The sequence below is a fragment of the Thalassophryne amazonica genome, chromosome 1, assembly GCF_902500255.1.
Source record: "Thalassophryne amazonica chromosome 1, fThaAma1.1, whole genome shotgun sequence".
Taxonomy (NCBI): Eukaryota; Metazoa; Chordata; class Actinopteri; order Batrachoidiformes; family Batrachoididae; genus Thalassophryne; species Thalassophryne amazonica.
Genome location: NC_047103.1, coordinates 122,641,194 through 122,664,682, shown reverse-complemented (window position 1 = coordinate 122,664,682; position 23,489 = coordinate 122,641,194). Strand labels below are relative to the sequence as shown.

General features: G+C 40.9%; 1 protein-coding gene across 1 annotated transcript in view; it reads right to left on the bottom strand.

Moving 5' to 3' along the window:
• Positions 1 to 23,489, bottom strand: part of LOC117512761 (protein boule-like) — a 112,876-nt gene that overhangs the window by 77,364 nt on the left and 12,023 nt on the right. The window contains exons 3-5 of the mRNA XM_034173009.1: positions 13,882 to 13,973; positions 4,656 to 4,710; positions 4,494 to 4,569 (exon numbers count right to left, since the gene is read on the bottom strand). Coding sequence (XP_034028900.1) covers positions 4,494 to 4,569; positions 4,656 to 4,710; positions 13,882 to 13,973 — 223 coding nt within the window. The remainder of the gene's footprint in view (positions 1 to 4,493; positions 4,570 to 4,655; positions 4,711 to 13,881; positions 13,974 to 23,489) is intronic.

Sequence of the window (23,489 nt, the reverse complement as noted above, 5' to 3'; positions counted from 1 at the left end):
CATTTTTTGTAATCGAATTATTTGAGTTACTCGACTCATCGTTTCAGCCCTAACTCTGGTGCTTTCTGAGGTCTATTTACCGACCAAAAGAATCCCCCCCCCCCCCAGTAAATAAATAAATAAAATAATTTTTGTTTGGACAGATCACTTTTTCCACCCCAGGTAAGGTGGTAGTATAGCATAGAAGTCCTTCTGTTTCAAGTGTATGGTACCATAGACAGTATGCACACACTATGCAAATGAAACATTATGAGTTTTTATAAAAGGAATTCTGTAACTTTATATCAGCAATAAATAAACATGTTTATTAAGTAACAGAGCCTGTAAATTATTTCTTTAAATAAGGAAAGTTAGTATATACAACTTTATTACTGGCAGATTTTACTGTATTTTCAAATTATATCCCAAATAGAACAGAATATTTGTCAGAAATTTTGAATATTTTGCTTGCTAAATGTGAATTTTTAGAATCTACTGGCACAAGATACTGTACAATCTTATTTAAGCATTATAGTACAAACCTCTGAATAAGGATGACGCTGATGTGAATCAACTGCAGGCATACACTCAACCGACTGGTCAGATGGAGGATTCAGTGATTTAGCAACTCTTAAGGCAGCCGGCATGGTTGCTGTTGGGGGGGCAAATAATAATCAGACTTCATAAAGTCTCTTTCTGGGCACTGACATTACTTAAACTGTAATTGCATCAACACCTAAGAAAAGACAGAGTATATATTTTAGTCATGGTCATAAAAAGTTATGTATATTTTAAATTTAGCATTTATTTAAGCAAATTAGTCCCTTTGAGATCGAGACCTCTTTTATAAGTGACCTGGACAATTATAAAGTTTCAAATTCACCCAACCTGCATGTCCTTGGAAGTGAGATGCCCACACACCTTATTGACACCTTTAGGCTTCTGGCTTAATATCAGAATAAATTGAAACATGGACAAAATATGAATTAGGCCTGTGCCTCCTGTGGCTAACGTTAGCTCCGTGCTAGTCAAAAATGTGTTGGTTTGGTTCCCATTAGTCCATGTCTGGCATAATCAAGCTTCAAGCAAGTTCTGTCTTTTCGGGCTAAAATGAGTTTGTGCTCACATCAGGTTCCATTACCTTAAAGTCTTTTGATAGTCACAGCGTCATGATGACTGTAGGAAGGCCCCGGCATTTGAAGCTAGCTGCTAACTCGTGGTAGCTTTGTGTTGGTTTTCTGTGATCCAGTCGATGATCTTCCAGCGTTAGTCTCCTCTTCTGCTCTCAGTGGTCTCTTAATCATAGTATAGAGACTGAACAGGCAAATTCACGTCTTGAACATAAACTTCTATTTGCCAAAAGAGAACGGAGAGCATGCAGCGTTGTTAGTTAGCTAAGTCTTCTTTTCTTCTTTGTTAAACAGCGGGTTTTAACCCAACTCAGGTGGAGAGCACTGCAAGCTTTTTTTTGTCAATGAGCTGTTTTATTTAAATGTCAATGTTTCCTGCTCATACATGTTGAAAACATCATTTTGTAAATCAATTTTTAATAACTTTAATGTATTTTCCTTATTTCCAAAAATGCTAAAGATATTATGCTTTTAGAAAATTTGGCAAAATGTATGTAACTCAGGTCTGTGGGACGTCTGGATAATAAGCTGCCACTGCAATCTGTTTCCATAAAAAAAAACATATTTTTGGTAGCTGACAATCACAGTCTGTAGTGACAAATTATTTTGCAAAAATTAATATACCAATTAACAGAATACATGTTAATGCAAGTTGCCCCAAGACATGTTTCTGAGTTAGCTCTGTCAGTTTATCACAGTAATCTTGAAATTCTATATTCAGTAGGCCTGAATAAATCATAAATCAACAAATTATTGGTTACCATGGTAGCTAGAGTGTTTAAATAATTTCCTATTGTTTATTCTACCTATGATTGCACACATAATTTAAATGTAGTCCAACATTAACTTTCTGTAGGCAGCAAATGATATTTAATGTTTTCCTGTAATATGAAATTTTTACAAAATTTTGGGAATATATATACTTTTATTTAGAGGCAAGCTTTACACATACAACATGAACATTATGTGAATGTTCGCAAACACACTGAACATTAAGCATACATTCTATAAACATTTGATTGATTTTTGCAAATGTTTGCTTACATGCAAACATTAGACAAACATCACAAACATATGAACATTCGCAAACTTGCTGAACAGTAAACAAACGTTCTATGAATGTTTGTTTGACGTTTGCAAATGTTCGCTTCCTGGGGGGAAGATCTGATCCAACTCTGAAAAAATAAGCTGTCTGCTCCGCTAGCTGCGGCAGTCCTGATATTCAAAAAATAAGTCTTGTATTTTGAACAGGATAGTAGCCCTGTATGAAGTGCCTGACCTTCAGCCTCAGATGACATATTGTCATCTTTGTCATCCCACTCGAAATCAGTCAGTGCATGGGAGGCTGGACGCCAGATGGCCTTCAGGCTGTCCAATCCAGGCTGGTAGTTTCTCGACAGCAAAAACCTCACCCAGATTGTCCAGGTCAGCAAAAAAGTCATACAGCCTTCTTCCTGTTAAAAGGGAGTTTTTCCTTCCCACTGTCGCCAAGTGCTTGCTCACAGGGGGTCGTTTTGACCTTTGGGGTTTTTCTGTAATTATTGTATGGCTTTTGCCTTACAATATAAAGCGCCTTGGGGCAACTGTTTGTTGTGATTTGGCGCTATATAAATAAAATTGATTTGATTTGATTTGATACAGCCAAGCGTTGGTCTCAACAAGGTCAAGGGCTTGGTTGAGATAATCAAATTTCTTCTTGGGAGTAAAACAAGCTCTATAACAGTCAAAACAGAATTCGATTTCAGAAAAAAATGTCTCTGATGGTGGCAAGGCCTTTGACTGTTACGGCAGATGAGGAGTTCGCTGGGTCCACTGTTTGGCCAGATTGTACTGTCAAGGCGGGTGGCTGTCCGACACCAGGAGCGGGTGGACCCACAATACAAACTCCCAAACCAGGCTTTGAGGTATAAGAAGTCGGCGTTTTTAATTCAGGCAGAGGTTCGGTACACAGGTTATCAGAAAACGGAGCAGAGGCACAAACAGAGTGAGGCAAAAATGCAGTCATCTCCAGGCAGGGGTCTGAGGCACAGGAAAACACTGGCATATAGGCTGAGGCAAAAAGGCACGGTCAAGAAACTCAGAGCAAAGAACTGGTACACGGCAAGACTAATCAGGACAGAGAACAGGAAGGCTGGAAAGTGTGCTGGGAAAAAAATCTGCCAGTGAAGTGCATGTGAACTAATTAGAGTGAAACGAGGGACAGGTGGTGTCAATGAGGTGCACATGAGGGGAAGACTCTAGAAAGGGGTGTGGCTAGTGAATGAAGATTAGATGCTGTGCACGATGGGAAGGAGGAGAGTGCTCAAAGAGAAGTGAGGTAAGCTACAGGAATACATGAGTGACACAAAGCAGACAGAAACAAAACGAAAGACAAAGACAGGGCAGGTGCAGAGGTGTGAACATAATTAACTGGGTGTGAGAGATGAAGACAAGAATGCAGGTGCAGGATGTGGGGTGAAACAGAAATAAGAACAAAGCTACAACCGAATATAATATTTCTGTGAACAGGAACCAAACATGAACATGAGAACTAAACTAAACATGAACTGGCAAAACGGACTAGAACAGGAGACATGGAGCAAGATACTAAAATGACATTAAACACAAACTGACTTAAGAAAACAAGGCAGTAAGACAAACCATAAGAAAAAACAGTGACCAAACAATAACCAGAACAAATCCTGACATAACAGTACAACAAATATTATAACCAAGAGGAACAAGTGATAACTTAAACAATGACTGAAAACAACTAGAACAGAATGAAAGGCCAAAGTATAAAGTAACAAAGAAAACAAAGTGACAAATCAAAACAGAACAGAGAATAACCATATGATGAAAACAAAATAACTAGTGAATCATAACAAGAACAAAGTGACAAGAAAAACATGACAGAATAAATCCTGATGAAAATATACTCAACAAAAATATAAACGCAACACTTTTGGTTTTGCTCCCATTTTGTATGAGTTATCTAAAACTTTTTCTACATACACAATATCACCATTTCCCTCAAATATTGTTCACAAACCAGTCTAAATCTGTGATAGTGAGCACTTCTCCTTTGCTGAGATAATCCATCCCACCTCACAGGTGTGCCATATCAAGATGCTGATTATACACCATGATTAGTGCACATGTGTGCCTTAGACTGCCCACAATAAAAGGCCACTCTGAAAGCCACTGATTGACTAAAACAACCATTGGAGGGATTGCTTACAAAGTATGTTCAAAAGTAAAGAATAAAGTTTGATATAATGTGACGATATGATACTTGAGTCATAGAAAACCTGATTAAACTTTCTGTGTACAGTTAACATAATTGTCAAGTCTCAGTGACAAGTGCATTAATAAATATATAGTATGTAAAATTAGTTGACTAACTTTTTCCTGAAGCTTGCTGCTTGCGGACTGCCTGACCAATTCTGAGCTTTTTGTCCATGATCCAGATTCCATCAGCCTTTCACAAATATGAGACAATGAAGCCAGGTAAATCAGACTTGTACGCAATAACATTTGCAGCATATACTGTCAGACTTTACTTACAACATGTAGGACTTTCAGTGCATCCTCTTGAGTCTCAAATGTAATAAAGCCATATCTAGTACAAGAGAGAGAGAGAACAAGAAGAGCAATTCAGTGATTAAAATCTTTTTTATGGCAAAAACAGCAACAAACTCATTCAGGTCTCTGTTAGCTCTGTCGCTGAACACACTTGAATGAACTTAGCAACTGTTGGCAGAACAGGTTAGGCCAGTGGTGTCCAAAGTCATTCCAAAGGTTTTCTTTGCAGCCACTGACTCCAGCAGGTGATTTCATTGATTAACAGTGGAGCCAGTTTCACCAAGCTGTCTATAAATCCTGAGTCTTGATGGCGCTAACATACTAATGAAATAATACTGAAATTTCACTAAATATATATACATGACTTATTACACGGTATGTTAGTACAATTACTGCACAGCAAACCATATTATCTCATATTAAAATGGCCCTTTTTTGGGGGGGGGGGGGGGGGGGGGGGTTGTTTTTGTCTGTAGGCAGCCTCCCAAAGAATCTTTATGCAAAATTTGAGAGAATGTTACTGAGAACAGTTTATCTGCAATAAATCAAATAGTGTGAAAAGTGACTTTTTTTGTTGTTCCATCAGAATTTCTAAATGAACACGACCAGACAGTCTCCTAAGGACTGCCTGCACTGAATGTACATTTTTTCATTGGATGACGTATTGTGCAACATGCATGAATTTAGACTAAAAATGCAAAAAAAGTCATCTGCTCTCAGCTCATGCATGCATATTTGCAATCTAATTAGCATTTGGGTTCAGCAGGTCTCACTGTGTGTACACTGAAAATTTTGCTGAGTAAAATTTACTCAGCTGGGATAGCATTTGATCCCAGTCCAAATAGAGTGAATTATACTCTATCACAGAGCTAAATCAACTCAAAACAGTGTAAAATCAACTCTTATTGGAGTAAAACCACTTGCATTGAACAGATGGTGTCACAGACCCAACGGTCCTCTGTCAGCCCCGCCTTCACTGCGCTTACGTCATCAGCCACTGTTCACTGAAAATCACCTAATTTCTGCTTAAAACCGCACTCCAGTCATCATCATGAGCAACAGATATCTGAAGCTTTTGTACAACAAACCTATCCGCATAAATTCATCATTATTCCATAATAACAGATGGAGAAAGCAATCAGAGCGGTGCAGCTGCACAAGCTGTTAGGTGATGCCTTCACTGCGCGTCGGACATTTCAAAGTGTCACCATTTAAAGCCTCGTTTTTGCTTAAAACTGAATTTAGAATGACTGAAGAGGTTTTACCTTGTCATCTGATCTGTTTAATAATCCCATTAATCCATTTGATCACTTTGGGTGGAGAGACTCTGCGTCACACAGGTGGGTGGACTCCAGCATGACACATGCACAGTGGAGGCAGGGTGGACCATTCTGTCTGCGACAACTGTCAAGGTGATTCACTCTATGATGGAGTGTAATTTAATCTATTTAGACTGGGATCAAATGCTATCCCAGCAGAGTAAATTTTACTCAGCAAAAATTTCCTGTGTACAATGCACTGCAATACATACAGAGTTAAAATAAATTGGGGATGGTTTTAGGTGGTCATATCCTTAAATTACACTCACAATTTCACTTGAGCCTTCAACCTGCTTGGAGAGGTTGAAAAATCAGTTATTAAAAATGGACAACAGAATTTATCGAGAAGAGCAGCAAACACTCCGGCGCCTCGCTTTTTTTTGGATTGTGGAATGAAATCTATGGTGAGACGTGACTGTATGGACTGCCACAAGCTGCTTCTTATTCTGTTGTGTCATTGCATTAGTGTCAGCCCAAGAAACAGGTGGTGCTTGTTTTCATCCATACCACACACCTTGGCACCTGTAGAGGTGCTGTATACTCTCTCCACTCAATTTACAGCAGAATGGTTGTTGGAACAAATGAATTATGCCAAATGTAAGTAAGTAAGTAAAATTTATTTCTAAAGCACATTTAAACACAGTTTACACTGACCAAAGTGCTGTACATACACTCAGCAAAAATATAAACGCAACACTTTTGGTTTTGCTTCCATTTTGTATGAGATGAACTTAAAGATCTAAAACTTTTTCCACATACACAGTATCACCATTTCCCTCAAATATTGTTCACAAACCAGTCTAAATCTGTGATAGTGAGCACTTCTCCTTTGCTGAGATAATCCATCCCACCTCACAGGTGTGCCATACCAAGATGCTGATTAGACACCATGATTAGTGCACAGGTGTGCCTTAGACTGCCCACAATAAAAGGCCACTCTGAAAGGTGCACTTTTATCACACAGCACAATGCCACAGATGTCACAAGATTTGAGGGAGCGTGCAATTGGCATGCTGACAGCAGGAATGTCAACCAGAGCTGTTGCTCGTGTATTGAATGTTCATTTCTCTACCATAAGCCATCTCCAAAGGCGTTTCAGAGAATTTGGCAGTACATCCAACCAGCCTCACAACCGCAGACCACGTGTAACCACACCAGCCCAGGACCTCCACATCCAGCATGTTCACCTCCAAGATCGTCTGAGACCAGCCACTCGGACAGCTGCTGAAACAATCGGTTTGCATAACCAAAGAATTTCTGCACAAACTGTCAGAAACCGTCTCAGAGAAGCTCATCTGCATGCTCGTCGTCCTCATCGGGGTCTCGACCTGACTCCAGTTCGTCGTCGTAACCGACTTGAGTGGGCAAATGCTCACATTCACTGGCGTTTGGCATGTTGAAGTGTTCTCTTCACAGATGAATTCCGGTTCACACTGTTCAGGGCAGATGGCAGACAGCGTGTGTGGCGTCGTGTGGGTGAGCGGTTTTCTGATGTCAATGTTGTGGATCGAGTTGCCCATGATGGCGGTGGTGTTATGGTATGGGCAGGCGTCTGTTATGGACGAAGAACACAGGTGCATTTTATTGATGGCATTTTGAATGCACAGAGATACCGTGACGAGATCCTGAGGCCCATTGTTGTGCCATACATCCAAGAACATCACCTCATGTTGCAGCAGGATAATGCACGGCCCCATGTTGCAAGGATCTGTACACAATTCTTGGAGGCTGAAAATGTCCCAGTTCTTGCATGGCCGGCATACTCACCGGACATGTCACCCATTGAGCATGTATGGGATGCTCTGGACCGGCGTATACGACAGCGTGTACCAGTTCCTGCCAATATCCAGCAACTTCGCACAGCCATTGAAGAGCAGTGGACCAACATTCCACAGGCCACAATTGACAACTTGATCAACTCTATGCGAAGGAGATGTGTTGCACTGCATGAGGCAAATGGTGGTCATACCAGATACTGACTGGTATCCCCCCCAATAAAACAAAACTGCACCTTTCAGAGTGGCCTTTTATTGTGGACAGTTTAAGGCACACCTGTGCACTAATCATGGTGTCTAATCAGCATCTTGATATGGCACACCTGTGAGGTGGGATGGATTATCTCAGCAAAGGAGAAGTGCTCACTATCACAGATTTAGACTGGTTTGTGAACAATATTTGAGGAAATGGTGATATTGTGTATGTGGAAAAAGTTTTAGATCTTTGAGTTCATCTCATACAAAATGGAAGCAAAACCAAATGTGTTGCATTTATATTTTTGTTGAGTGTAATTAAAAATAAATAAGTAAATAGGCAGGAAATATACAAAGAAACAAAACAACTGATTACAACATCAGCAGCAAGATACAAACACAACATGACAAAAACATGGCATAACCAGTTAGCGGTTAATTAATAAGGAACGCTAGTGTAAAAAGGTGTGACTTGAGCTTGGATTTAAAAACAGTAATAGATGGGGCATCTCTGATATCAGGAGGCAGATGGTTCCACAGTCGGGGACCAGCGACTGCAAAAGCTCTGTCCCCTTTTAACTTGAGGCGAGTTCGGAGGACATGAAGGAGACCTTTACTGGAAGATCTCAGAGACCTGGGAGCAACAGCAGGATGAATGGCAGTAGCTATGTAGTTAGGGGCCAGGCCATGAAGAGCTTTAAAAACCATTAACAATAATTTAAATTGGATCCTGTACTGGACAGGAAGCCAGTGTAATGTGGCTAGGACAGGTGAGATATGTTCATGTTTTTTCCTGTTAGTAAGCAACCTAGCAGCAGCATTTTGGACCATTTGAAGCCGTGACACCAATGTTTGAGGGAGACCAAAGTCAAGGGAGTTACATTAGTCTAGACGTGAAGTTATAAAGGCATGGATAACTTTTTCCAGGTCACTGTAACACAGAACAGATTTGAGTTTTGCAATAATTCTTAATTGATAGAAACTAGTTTTAACAACAGAAGAGATTTGTTTCTCAAAATTGAGTTGGGAGTCTAGAATTACACCCAGGTTTCTTGAATAGGTTTTGACAAATGGAGTGAGGGAGCCAACATTCCTGGAGATGGAGTTAATGGATTTTAGGGGGCCAAAGATTATGACCTCAGTTTTATCCTCATTTAACTGGAGGAAGTTATTGGCCATCCAGATGTACTTTAGTAAAAAGATTACTGGTTTAAAAAAAAACAAAAAAACTTTTTTTTCCCTTTTCCTCATACATGCAATGGCTTGCAAAAGTATTCAGCCCCTTGGTATTCCACGCATTTTAATTTGTTTATAGCATTTTAAATACAAAAAGTAAATCAGGCTTCTCAATATAAAAAATGTTAAAATTATCTTCCTTAAACTCAAACTGAAAGTAAATCTCAACAACGTGATATAAATTAAGAAAAATAAAAGCCAAGATGATGGGTTGATGGGATGATGGGCATAAGTAATCAGCCCTTTTGGTATAATACGTGTAAATAATCTGTTTAATTGCCAGTTTTCCTCAGACAAATCAGGGGATGATTACATGAACATTTTGAAGTCACTGAATATGTCTTGAACTTTATTTACATCAGTTATGAAGAAATACAAACAGTATGGCACTCTGGTCAATATGTGTGGCGTAGACAGTTCTCAAAAACTGAGTGACTGTGCAAGAAGGAGAAGAGTGAACAAAGACACCAGGACACTCAGACAACCCAGAAGAAGCTAAAGGCTTCAGTGGCTGTGATTGGAGAAATTGTGCATTGTGCATGTTTTGCATTTTGTATCCCCAGTTATACAGCTTCATGATTAAGTGGTATAGAGAAGGGCTTTCTTTCACCAAAACATTAAATCTAGGCTTGCATCTCAGATGTACCTTCTGGCAAATTGCAGGTGAACTTTCAGATCTTCATTTTAATAAAACCCTCCTAACTGAAGTGGTGTGTAAACAATGAGGCATGAAAACAATGTGTGAAATATGAGGGTGAATGTGTGATAACAATGAGGTATGTAAATGATGTGGTGTGTAAATTAAGAAGCGTAACAATGTGACATGTAAACGATGAGGCATGTAACCGATGTGGCGTGTAAACAATGAGGCATGTAGGCCTAAAATGATGGTGTGTAAATTAAGAAGACTGCAAACAATGTGGCATAGAAACAATGAGGCATGTAACTGTTGTGGTGTGTAAACAATGAGGCATGTAAATGTAGTATGCAATCAATGAGGTGTGTAAATGATCAGGTGTCTAAACAATGAGGCGTGTAAGCAATGTGGTGTGTAAATTAAGAGTGTAAATGATGTAGTGTGTAAACAATGATGCATGTAAATGGTGTGGTATGTAATCAATGAGGCGTGTACATGATGAGGCTTGTTAACAATGAGATGCGTAAATTAAGAAGAGAGAAAATCAGGGCTATTCAACTATATTTTTCCAGGGGCCAAATTTGTCAGAATACTATGCGGTAATTGCACAATCAGGTGTACCACTAGTGTTTCACTTGTGCTGAAGACTGGATGTTGCTCTGATAAAGTTCACTGCAGCAATCACAGAGTCCATGGTACTTTTCAACTCACCACTAAGCTGAGAGCAGAGGACTCTCTGGTGAACGAGACAGTGGAGACACTGTAGTTTTAGTGCAACAGCAGACAGTCGTGCAGACAGTCCTCTGATTCTTCCTGCCATCGAGGGAGCTCCATCTGTAACCAGCAAGTTAACATGCTCCAGGTCCAGTCCATTGTCTTTAAAAAAAAAAAGCAATAATGTTTTGGAAAATTATTTCCCCTGTTGTTTGTCCTTCTAGTGGAATTAGGCCCAGCAGATCCTCCTTGAAACAGTCACCGTTGAAAAACCGCAATACAAACAAAGTTGTGCTATATCAGAGCTGCCAGTTGACTCATCCACAGCCAGCGACATGAATTCAGCTTTCTTCAACTGACTTAGAAGAGTCTTGAAAACGTCTGTGGCTAAAACATCCAGTCGTCTTGCAGCTGTTGTATCTGACACAGGGATTGACTTGATTGAAGACATTACCTGCTGTTTTAGCTTGTCGTCCGCTACCACTTCATCGACGGCGGGTAATATGCATTCTTTCACTGTTTCGGAGTCAGTCGGCATTTTTTTTTAGCAAGAACCCACGCAACACACAGGGATGCTGCTGTTGTCTTCTGTTGCAGAGTGCAGCTACGGGAGAAGATTGCAGTGCTTCGGCATTTTTTTTTTAGCAAGAACCCACGCAACACGCAGGGATGCTGCTGTTGTCTTCTGTTGCAGAGTGCAGCTACGGGAGAAGATTGCAGTGCTTCGCTTGTAGTTCATATTAAGTCCTTTTATTTTTATTTGATGAGCATCAGAACCTGGTGGATACTCATTGTCAAAACAGGAGTGAGTCGTAATGAAGTGCCTCCGCACTTTATATTCCTGATTCACCAAGCAACAGTCAGAACACAGCAGGCACATAGGATTGCCTTCGGCATTTTCTACATGCACAGATTTACCAGTCCAGTCATTATTAAATCTCCTCCTTTGAATGTCCCCTGTTGTCTTCTTCGTTCGAGTTTAATGGCGGTTTGCAAACCAATACAGTACATTACCGCCACCAACTGTTCAAGTGCTTACAATGCCTTCACGTGAGGTGGGGCTGTTTGGAAACAGTGCTGACCATGGATGTGCCGTAAAGGATTCAGCATGCCGCAAAGTGCCACAAAGTGTCATAAAATGCTGAAAATTGGCGAATGTGCTTTGTAGCGGCTTTTGATCATGTATTTATTAATATTTATGGGTAAATGGGCTGCAGGCTGGTCCAAACTTATTAAAGGGCTGGTTCTGGCCCACGGGCTGCCAGTTGAATAGCCCTAGTGTAAATCATGTAGTATGTAAATAATGAGACGTAAACAATGTGTTGTGCAAACAATAAGGAATGCAAACGATGTGGTGTGTAAACAATGAAGCATGTAAATTAAGACAAGTGTAAATGATGCCGTGTGTAAATGATGAGGCATGTAAACAATGAGGCATGTAAATTATGTGGCATGGAAATGTAACAGATATGTTGATGTGGTACATAAAAGATGCGGTGTTTAAACAATGCAGCATGTAAATGATGTGGTGATGTGATCACCTTATTATTTCTTCTGTTTTTCTTGTTGCTTAATGCTGACAAATTATACTGTATTTGTTGTCTTTCTGATGCCTGATTCTGTTTTTTCTCTCTGTTAGAGGTGCGGCTCCATCCAGAGATGGGAGTGGTGTATACTTCTGTAACCCTCCTGTCCTGTGCACCGGCAAAATTTCCTGTATATTTGTTTTGTAAATTGTTTTGTCAAGTGTGTCAGTATGGCCCAAGCAGAGGGTCACCCCTTTAAGTCTGGTCTGCTTGAGGTTTTTTCCTCAAATCATCAAAGGGAGTTTTTCCTTACCACTGTTGCCTGTGTGCTTGCTCTGGGGGTTGGTAAGGTTAGACCTTACTTGTGTGAAGCGCCTTGAGGCAACTTTGTTGTGATTTGGCGCTATATAAATGAAACTAAATTGAAAATTGAAATAGTATAACCACCAGGACCCCACTGATGTGTGCAGCCTCTGAGACCGATCCTGCCCCAGAAATGTTTCAGCCTCCAGAAAATTTTGTCACCAAACCGTATAACATGGACACGCTTGAAAATTTAAACTATAAAAATTGTTGTGGGCTGTCTTTGTCTGCCTCTCCCTCCTTCCCTGATTTTAACCTTGTGTGTGGTTTATCTGTTTTTCCCCCAGATGGCGCACTCAGAGCCGAGGATCACCTGCTGCTCATCAACGACACATACCCGACGTTCATGAGTGGCTCATCAGCAGTGGGTTACTTAAACCCAGGCTTTCAGCTCATTCACTGCCAGATTCTTACGCCAGATTCTTCCATAATCACTGATGCTTCTTGATCGTGACCTCATCATTCCTGCTGCTTTGAAGCACTCTGACATCTGAGCTTTCCTCAGCTTGCTTCAAGGTAACATAGCTGGCCATCTCTAATTCCTGTAATAGAGCTTGTTCATCTTTTGGTTTTTCCAGACGCTTTCCTGCGCTGCTTCCATGCTACATGCTCCTAGCTCCCACGCCAGCTGTTGCACTACGTCACTTTGGAACTCTCTGGCTCTCAGCTCTCACAATGACATTTTTCCAAACTGAGTGCTGTAGTATAACCAGCAGAAGACAACTGATGTGTTCAGTGAATTTGGTGACGTCACACCTGAAATTATTGAATATTTTTCTGGTGTCTTGTTTTTGCACTTTGTAGATGGTCCCTAACCTTCCGCTCTTTCCGCCGTCTGATCATTCAGGTTAATATATTTTTTCCAGCTCAGAGGACGGCTCATATGGATAAAAAAGGTTGTAGGTCATTGTCTACCTTCCTGAGGTTAGAAACTAGTGGTGCTTGTTTTTCTACAACATTTCTCTTAAGATTATTCAGCCGTTTACCGGAGGGGGGGGGTTTCTCTCCTCCCTGACTTTGACACCTTCATTACTGTTTGACAGGTGGACCATCCCAGTCAAAGTGACACTGTCCCTGGAGTGGGACAGACCCAGCAGGGCCGGGTGCTTGACACCAGAAGCGAAAGCTGCTCCAATCACCTCCGCACCTCTCCAGCTGTTGTGACCCCCACACCGCGCCAAAAAAAAAAAAATATATAATATATATATATATATATATATATATATATATATATATATATATATATATATGAGGAATGAGATATATATATATATATCTCATGAATGATATTCACGTTTAGTGAGAGCCACATTCACGTTTTGTGAGACCTACGTTCATGTTTTTGGAGATATTTTTCAATATTCACATTTTGCAATTAAAGGTTTGCGGATAATTCACAATTTGCAGCTGATTCACGTTGTGGGGGTTAACAAAGGAACTTACCCCTTTGACATTCCGGAGCGATCTTTCACAACATTCACTTCTTGTACTGCACCATATTGAGAGAAGACATGTCTCAACTCATTCTCATTAACCTTCACAAACACACAGAGCGGCACAATTTAATGATGAGAAAGCAATGAAGTGTCAGTATTAGAGACATCTGCGCAAGAATGAATAATAAAAAATTTCTGCATAGGAGGTTTGGGACTCCTGGAGTCAGGGATCCTCAACGGCAGGGGTGGGCAATCATGTGCCATGAAGGGCCGAAGCACTGCAGGTTTTCCTTGCTACAAATCACCTCAGCAGGTGATTTCATTAATGTTCAGGTGTTTCAGCAGGTGATTTCATTGACAACCAGGTGTTTATGTTCAAGGGAGAAGCTCATCAGCAACCCACCTGCTGAGATGATTGGTTGCAAGGAAAACATGTAGTGTCTCGGCCCTCGTTGCCCACCCCTGCTCAACGGGATACGCAAATACAGTCATGTGAGCGGCCCTTGGGAAAAACAAACAAACAAAAAAACTATTTTTTTTCATGACAATGGGGTTACAGCACCTAGTGGGGGGTCTGGGAGACCTCCCCCCAAAATTTTGAAATATTACATGCAATTTGGTGTAATCTGGTGCAATTAATAAACTAAAGAGAGCGATTTCCCAGTCCCATTATTTTGCTCATTTTTGTCATAAAAAGCATATTTTTCCATATCGGTAAAATTACACAACTATAATACATACAGTCTGTCACATGGATTAGAATATGGTGTTATTACAATGATAAAAGTGGCTCATGGAAAAAAAATAATTTATTTTGGCAAGGGCCAAAGGCTCAAAGCCCCTGGTGGGGGGTGGGGGGGCTGGGGGTTCTCCCCCAGAAAAAATTAAAACCTCAATCCATTCTGGTGCATTTTCAGCTCTATTTACTCACCAAAAACTCTCCCCCAAAAATCTATTTTTTGTTGGGTCAGGTCAGTTTTTCTCCCCCAGTCTTTTCAAACAACTTGTATTGTGCTACTGGCCTTTAATCCAAAAAACATACATTGTGGTTCAGAAAAGTACAAAGGAAATTACAATTCAAAGAACTCAAAAATAATAATTCTGTGTCAATTCAAATGGAACAACAGGCGTATTTATGTATATTAATGCATCAACTTGTTCAACCTTCACTCACTTCTGGGGTTTTTTTGGCAGGAGCTTTGGAGCTATTGATTATCTCTGTTTTCAAATTCTTGGCCACCTTAAAATCCTTATAAATGTGTTTGTACTTCAAGATTAATTACTGTACATTTTTAAGTTAAACTTCTTACATTAGAAAACTTGTAATTAAGATAGTTTTAATAATAATAAAGATTCTTTAGAAATTTAAAGCCAACTTATCTGTTGTTGTTTCTTGATTAACATTATAAGGAATAAAAATTATGAAAGTAATGTGTACAGTAAAAATGAAGTATGAAACAGTGCTGTGCTATTTTCTTTGATTGCTTGATAGTTAAAAAAATAATAAAATAATCAAAGTTATTTAAAGTTTTCTTGTGGTTAAGGCAGTAACAAAACTTTGTAGCATTATTTGGTAAAAATAAAAATAGGTTGAACAATTTACGAATGGAAAACATTTGCTCAGCAAGTGATTGAATAAACATCCTGCAGCTAAAAAGCTAACGTTAACTGATAAACTTAAGCAGAGCATGAACGTCATGTATCATTTTCAATTACTTACTCACCTCAGACAAATTTTTGTCCATTGCTCAAACTCAATCTTGTGGTTGTGACTCACCAACTGAGAGGACTCTCATCTGAATGCTAACGGCGTTAGCTTTTTTAGCAGCTGGAAGTGTCACCAGTTAGCTCCACTTAATATAGCATTACTAGAAGAAATACGCAGCTCATAGCTTTTATGCTGCTTTCACACCGAATGCGACGTGAGCGACAGCAGCGACAGCTTGCCATGTAATCCCTATGGAAGGATGCGTTGTGGCGCCATGCCGCGATGGACGCGAATGAAGCGGCGCGAATGAAGCGATTTTGAGCAATTGCCGCATTTGTGGCGCGATATCGCATCGCGTTGTCCTCCTCCCCAAGTTGAAAAATCTGAACTTTTTCATCTTGTCGCGCTGCGATGACCAATCAGAGACTGAATATGTAGTGACGTGGAGATGTCTGGAGTTTGACTGAGTTGGATGTGAACATGTCCTGTCTCTGGTAGCCAGCCTGTGAGCAGGACTTATGTCCCTTTTGTCCTTTATTTCACAATTATGACAGAGTTTTTGGGGGAAGAGCGAGCAGCAGCCCCACAGCAGCGGGAGCGGAGAGTTTTTTTCTTTCACGTGCGTGCGTGAGTGAATCGTCCGTGAACATTATTTTATTTATTAACTACACAGATGTATAATAAAACAAATGGTGACTAGTTTATCAACACAATTATGACAGAGTTTGGGGGAAGAGCGAGCAGCAGCCCCGCAGCAGGGGCAGCGGACAGTTTGTTTTTTTTTAATTGTTTACATGTGCGCATGAACGGGACAGGAGGTCCTCAAACTGGGTCCTGCAGAGGCGGAAGGACCGCTGAAAGCGGCCGTCATCCAGGCGCAGCTCCTGCAGCAAATAATGATACTCCCCGAATTGGGAACGCCTCATGAGGATGTTGTGAACCTAGAGACGGTGCTGCTGGCGACATTTGTCAGCTTTCCACAACAATTAAGAGCACAGCAACTCGCTCCATGTGATCAAGGTCCATCATGTTAACTTGACCGACAACCGGTAGCCGGCGAGCGGAATGGAAGCTCCTCCTATTTGATGATGCACTGCGGTGAATTTTTGCAGCGAAAGCAGAGCGACACACCGGGCGATGGTGGTGCGTCCAGCCAGATAAGGGTCAATTGAAGAATTACACAGGGGTTGAAATTTAAAAATGCTCCAATCAAATTGAAAACTACACCACATTACTTGTCTAATCATAACGATTCCAAAAAGGTATAGTTTGGACTATCTATGACTGAATGCTATGGAGTTATGGGGTAAAAACAGCAAGAATGGTGACAAAGGTCAATTTCAGTTTGTACAAGGATCAAAAGTTAAAGTGGCTCCAATTTTGGTAAAAAAAAAAAAAAGTGATGTAAATTATTGTTTAAGATAACAAGATTAATAAATGGGATAATTTTACAGTGCTGAAAGCTTGGTCTCGAAAGTAAAGGTGAAATGAGGTCAATGTCCACTGGATTCTATGACATGACATATGTTACCCTGTAACATGAACTAAGCATGACACATGATGCAAACTGTTACTTTTTAAAACCTGAAACCTGATAATTTTCATGATTTTCCTTTATAAATCATTGGTTCTCTGGATCAGAAATTTCAGTTAAATACAGGGTGGGCCAATAAAATGTACAATTAGAGTGTGTGCTACAGCAACCGACAAACCATTGAAGCCCTGAAGACCAAGAATCCCTCTTGGAATGAGTGGCAATGTCATCACAAACTTCAATGTGCATGTTGCAGCTGTAAGGAGGAGGAGAACGGATTGAACATGTCATCAATTATTGAACTGTGCGGAAAACAAGAGACAAAGTAGGAAACCTTTGGTATCAACTGTTAATTTGATGCTTCTGTTACAAGTCTGTAAATAAAATTTTTGAATAAGTTCTCATTTCAAAAACTTGTACAATCAAAAAGTGTTAACATTTTATTGGCCCACCCTGTATATCATACAGCAGACGAACACACTGATATTTGAGAAATGAAATGAAGTTTCAAGTATTTGCAGAAAGTGTTTATTTGTTTTTGTTTATTTAAACAAAATTGGGCAAGTGCATAAATTTGGGCACCCTTGTCATTTTACTGATTTGAATACATTTAGCACTAATTACTGGAACACAAAATTGGTTTGGTATGCTCATTGACCCTTGACCTCCTTACCCAGGTGAATCCAATCATGAGAAAGGGTATTTAAGGTGGCCATTTGAAAATGTTTTCCTCTTTGCATCTCTTCTAATGAGTGGCAACATGGGAGCCTCTAAACAACTCCTAAATGACCTGAAAACAAAGATTGTTCAACATCATGGTTTAGGGGAAGGATACAAAAAAGCTGTCTCAGAAATTTCAGCTGTCAGTTTCCACTGTGAGGAACATAGTGAGGAAATGGAAGACCACAGGCACAGTACTAGTTAAGGCATGAAGTGGCAGGCCAACAAAAATCTGATAAGCTGAAGGGACGGACGGTGAGAACAGTCATAGTCAACTCACAGACCTGCTCCAAAGACCTACAACATGATCTTGATGCAGATAGTGTCTCTGTGCATCGTTCAACTATACAGCACACTTTGCACAAAGAGATGCTGTAATGCAGAGGAAGCTTTTTTTGCGTATACGCCACAAACAGAGTCACTTGACGTATGCTAAAGCACATTTGGACAAGCCAGCTTCATTTTGGAATAAGGTGCTGTGGACTGATGAAACTAAAACTGAGTTATATGGACATAACAAGGGGCGGTATGCATGGCTGAAAAAGAACACAGCATTCCAAGAAAAACACTTGCTACCTACAGTAAAATTTGGAGGTGGTTCCATCCTGTTGTGTGGCTGTGTGGCCAGTGCAGGTACTGAGAATCTTGTTATAGTTGAGGGTCACATGGATTCCAGTCAATATCAGCAAATTCTGGAGAACAATGTTCATGAATCAGTGGCAAAGTTGAAGTTGTGCCGGGGCTGGATCTTTCAACAAGACAATAACCCTAAACATTGCTCAAAATCTACTAAGGCATTCATTAGGAGGAACAAGTACAACATTCTGGAATGGCCATCTCAGTCCCCAGACCTGAATATTATTGAAAATCTGTGGTGATTGTAAGCGGGATGTCCATGCTTGGAAACCAACAAACCTGACTGAACTGGAGATGTTTTGTAAAGACGACTGGTCCAAAATACCTTCAACCAGAATCCAGACTCTCATTGGAAGTTATAGGAAGCGTTTAGAGGCTGTTATTTCTGCAAAAGGAGGATCTATTAAATATTGATGTGTTTTTTTTCTGTTGGGGTACCCAAATTTATGCACCTGCCTAATTTTGTTTAAAGAATTATTGCACACTTTCTGTAAATCCTATAAACTTCATTTCACTTCTCAAATGTCACTGTTTATTTAACTGAAATTGCTGATCCAAACAACCAATGATTTATAAAGGAAAATCATGACGCCCAAACTTTTGCATACAACTGTACATACATATATATGTATGTATGTTAGCTAACATACATCTCCAAAACTATTAGTCCTTAGTGTTCATCGTTTACCCAAAATACCTAAGCACACCAAACAGCAAATATCAGCTGTGTTCCGTTTGTGCCTGACCAAAGTTGTACGTGCGCGTGTGCACTCTGAATTTGACAAACAAACATAGTGGCTGAAGACATTAAAACCACTAAATATTTCACTCATGGTACCAACGTGAAACTAAAGTCACTCACGGAGAAAGCAACACTGAGCTATAAAAATACAATAAATCAATCACACAAACAACACTGTTAAACTAACATTAACCACAATAACATTTAAAACCTCAAAACCCCGAACTCCCATGGTGCATTACAGCACAGCATCCATTGTTTATTGGTTACCCAAAATTACTAATTTCTCCAAAATATTTCTCCTATAAACTGTCCATTTTCGCAGCATTCATCCTTGGCCCAAAATACATAAGCATGCCAAAGAGCAAATGTGAGCTCTCCCCGGTTTTTACGTGATCAAAGCCATACACACTCACACAGACACGCACAGAGGCCACTTTATTGTAGTACATGTATATACAGTGAGGAAAATAAGTATTTGAACACCCTGCAGTTTTGCAAGTTCTCCCACTTAGAAATCATGGAGGGGTCTGAAATGTTCATCTTAGCTACATGTCCACTGTGAGAGACATAATCTAAAAAAAAAAAAAATCCGTAAATCACAATGTATGATTTTTTAAATAATTTATTTGTATGTTACTGCTGCAAATAAGTATCTGAACACCTACCAACCAGCAAGAATTCTGTCTCTCACAGACCTGTTAATTTAATTATTTATTCTGCACTCTATCTGTATTAACTGCACCTGTTTGAACTTGTTACCTGTATGAAAGACACCTGTTCACACACTCAATCAATCACACTCCAACCTGTCCACCACAGCCAAGACCAAAGAGCTGTCTAAGGACACCAGGGACAAAACTGTAGACCTGCACAAGGCTGGGATGGACTACAGGACAACAGGCAAGCAGCTTGGTAGAAGACAACAACTGTTATGATTACTTATTAGAAAGTGGAAGAAACACAAGATGACTGTCAATCTCCTTCGGTCTGGGATTCCATGCAAGATCTCACTTTGTGGGGTAAGGATGATTCTGAGAATGCTCAGAACTACACAGGAGGACCTGGTCAATGACATGAAGAGAGCTGGGACCACAGTCACAAAGATTACATTAGTAACACATGATGCTGTCATGGTTTAAAATCCTTCAGGGCAGCAAGGTCACCTTGCTCAAGCCAGCACATATCCAGGCCCGTTTGAAGTTCACCAGTGACCATCTGGATGATCCAGAGGAGGCATGGGAGAAGGTCATGTGGTCAGATGAGACCAGAATAGAGCTTTCCCAACCATGAAGCATGGAGGTGGAAACATCACACTCTCTTCTGCAAAGGGGACAGGATGACTGCACCGTATTGGGAGGGAGGATGGATGGGGTCATGTATTGCGAACTTTTGGCAAACAACCTCCTTCCCTCAGTAAGAGCATTGAAGATGGGTCATGGCTGGGTCTTCCAGCATGACAATGACCCCAAACACACAGCCAGGACAACTAAGGAGGTGCTCTGTAAGAAGCATTTCAAGGTCCTGGAGTGGCCTGGTCAGTTTCCAGACCTGAACTCAATAGAAAATCTTTGGCGGGAGCTGAAATTCAAAACCTGAAAGATCTAGAGAAGATTTGTATTGAGGAGTGGACCAAAATACCTGCTGCAGTGTGTGCAAACCTGGTGAAAAACTACAGGAAACATTTGACCTCTTCAACTGCAAACAAAGGCTACTGTACCAAATATTAACACTAATTTTCACAGGTGTTCAAATACTTATTTGCAGCAGTAACATACAAATAAATTATTGAAAAATCATACATTGAGATTTACGGATTTTTTTTTTTTTTTAAATTATGTCTCTCACTGTGGACATGCCCCCAAGATGAAAATTTCAGACCCCTCCATGATTTCTAAGTGGGAGAACTTGCAAAATTGCAGGGTGTTCAAATACTTATTTTACTCACTGTGTATATATATATACACTCAACAAAAATATAAACGCAACACTTTTGGTTTTGCTCCCATTTTGTATGAGATGAACACAAAGATCTAAAACTTTTTCCACATACACAATATCACCATTTCCCTCAAATATTGTTCACAAACCAGTCGAAATCTGTGATAGTGAGCACTTCTCCTTTGCTGACATAATCCATCCCACCTCACAGGTGTGCCATATCAAGATGCTGATTAGACACCATGATTAGCGCACAGGTGTGCCTTAGACTGCCCACAATAAAAGGCCACTCTGAAAGGTGCAGTTTTATCACACAGCACAATGCCACAGATGTCGCAAGATTTGAGGGAGCGTGCAATTGGCATGCTGACAGCAGGAATGTCAACCAGAGCTGTTGCTCGTGTATTGAATGTTCATTTCTCTACCATAAGCCGTCTCCAAAGGCGTTTCAGAGAATTTGGCAGTACATCCAACCAGCCTCGCAACCGCAGACCACGTGTAACCACACCAGCCCAGGACCTCCACATCCAGCATGTTCACCTCCAAGATCGTCTGAGACCAGCCACTCAGACAGCTGCTGAAACAATCGGTTTGCATAACCAAAGACTTTCTGCACAAACTGTCAGAAACCGTCTCAGGGAAGCTCATCTGCATGCTCGTCCTCCTCATCGGGGTCTCGACCTGACTCCAGTTCGTCGTCGTAACCGACTTGAGTGGGCAAATGCTCACATTCACTGGCGTTTGGCACGTTGGAGAGGTGTTCTCTTCACGGATGATGCGAAGGAGATGTGTTGCACTGCATGAGGCAAATGGTGGTCACACCAGATACTGACTGGTATCCCCCCCAATAAAACAAAACTGCACCTTTCAGAGTGGCCTTTTATTGTGGGCAGTCTAAGGCACACCTGTGCGCTAATCATGGTGTCTAATCAGCATCTTGATATGGCACACCTGTGAGGTGGGATGGATTATGTCAGCAAAGGAGAAGTGCTCACTATCACAGATTTCGACTGGTTTGTGAACAATATTTGAGGGAAATGGTGATATTGTGTATGTGGAAAAAGTTTTAGATCTTTGAGTTCATCTCATACAAAATGGGAGCAAAACCAAAAGTGTTGCGTTTATATTTTTGTTGAGTATATATATATATATATATATATATATATATACACACACATATATACACACACACACACGAGGTCTGTTAGAAAAGTATCCGACCTTATTATTTTTTAAAAAACCATATGGATTTGAATCACATGTGATTGCATCAGACAAGCTTGAACCCTCGTGCGCATGCGTGAGTTTTTTCATGCCTGTCGGTTGCGTCATTCACCTGTGAGCAGGCTTTGAGTGAGGTGTGGTCCACCCCTCTCGTCTATTTTTTATTGCGAATAAATGTCTGAACGATTTGGAGCTTTGCTGCATCAATTTTTTTCCAGAAACTGTGAGAGACCTCCAGGTGGACACCATTCGAAAAATTAATATGGCTTTCAGGGACAATTTTATGGGGATTAAACAGATTATGGGGTGTTACTGCCGCTTTAAGGACGGCCCACAACTGCTGAGAGCGCGGCGCACTCCCAGCCCCCATCGACAGGCTGACACCCCGCTGGAACAACCAGATCATTTCCAACGTGAAAGCTTTGTTGATCCGGGACCTTGTCTGACTTTCACAAAAAGGCAGAAGAAAAGCGGAGGGACGCGCCACGACTCCGTTCATTACGCGGGACAAAACCACCTCCGTGTTGGTCTCTCAGGACAGCTTTCAGGTGGTGTGAATATCCGATTGTGATTGTGCATGAGCTGGACATGCCAGAACATGTCCCGTGAGGCTTCATCACGGTGTTGCTTTGCGGCGAGCGGCTGCACCGCGACGCGCGGTGGAGCAGCTTCTCTTTCCATGACAAAAACTCCTGTAACAGTGAAATGTGCCGTTCATTTTTAAACTGGACGCTGTCTTGATCCGGTATGTCATCTGACTAGCACAGGAATTGTGAAAAGACGTGGACATCAGCACTTTTTCCAGCACATTCCACCGTTACAGGAGTTTTTTTCATGGAAAGAAAAGCGGAGGGACGCGCCACGGAGCCGTTCATTACATGGGACAAACCCACCTCGGTGTTGGTCTCTCAGGACAGCTTTCAGGTGGATTTCAGAGGGATTCCGGTTGCTTTCCAGTCGTGTGAATATCCGATTGTGATTGTGCATGAGCTGGACATGCCAGAACATGTCCCATGAGGCTTCATCACAGCGTTGCTTTGCTCCGAGCGGCTGCACCGCGATGCGCGGAACTCCTCCGCACGTCTGTCTTAATGTGCCGGAAAAGTGCTG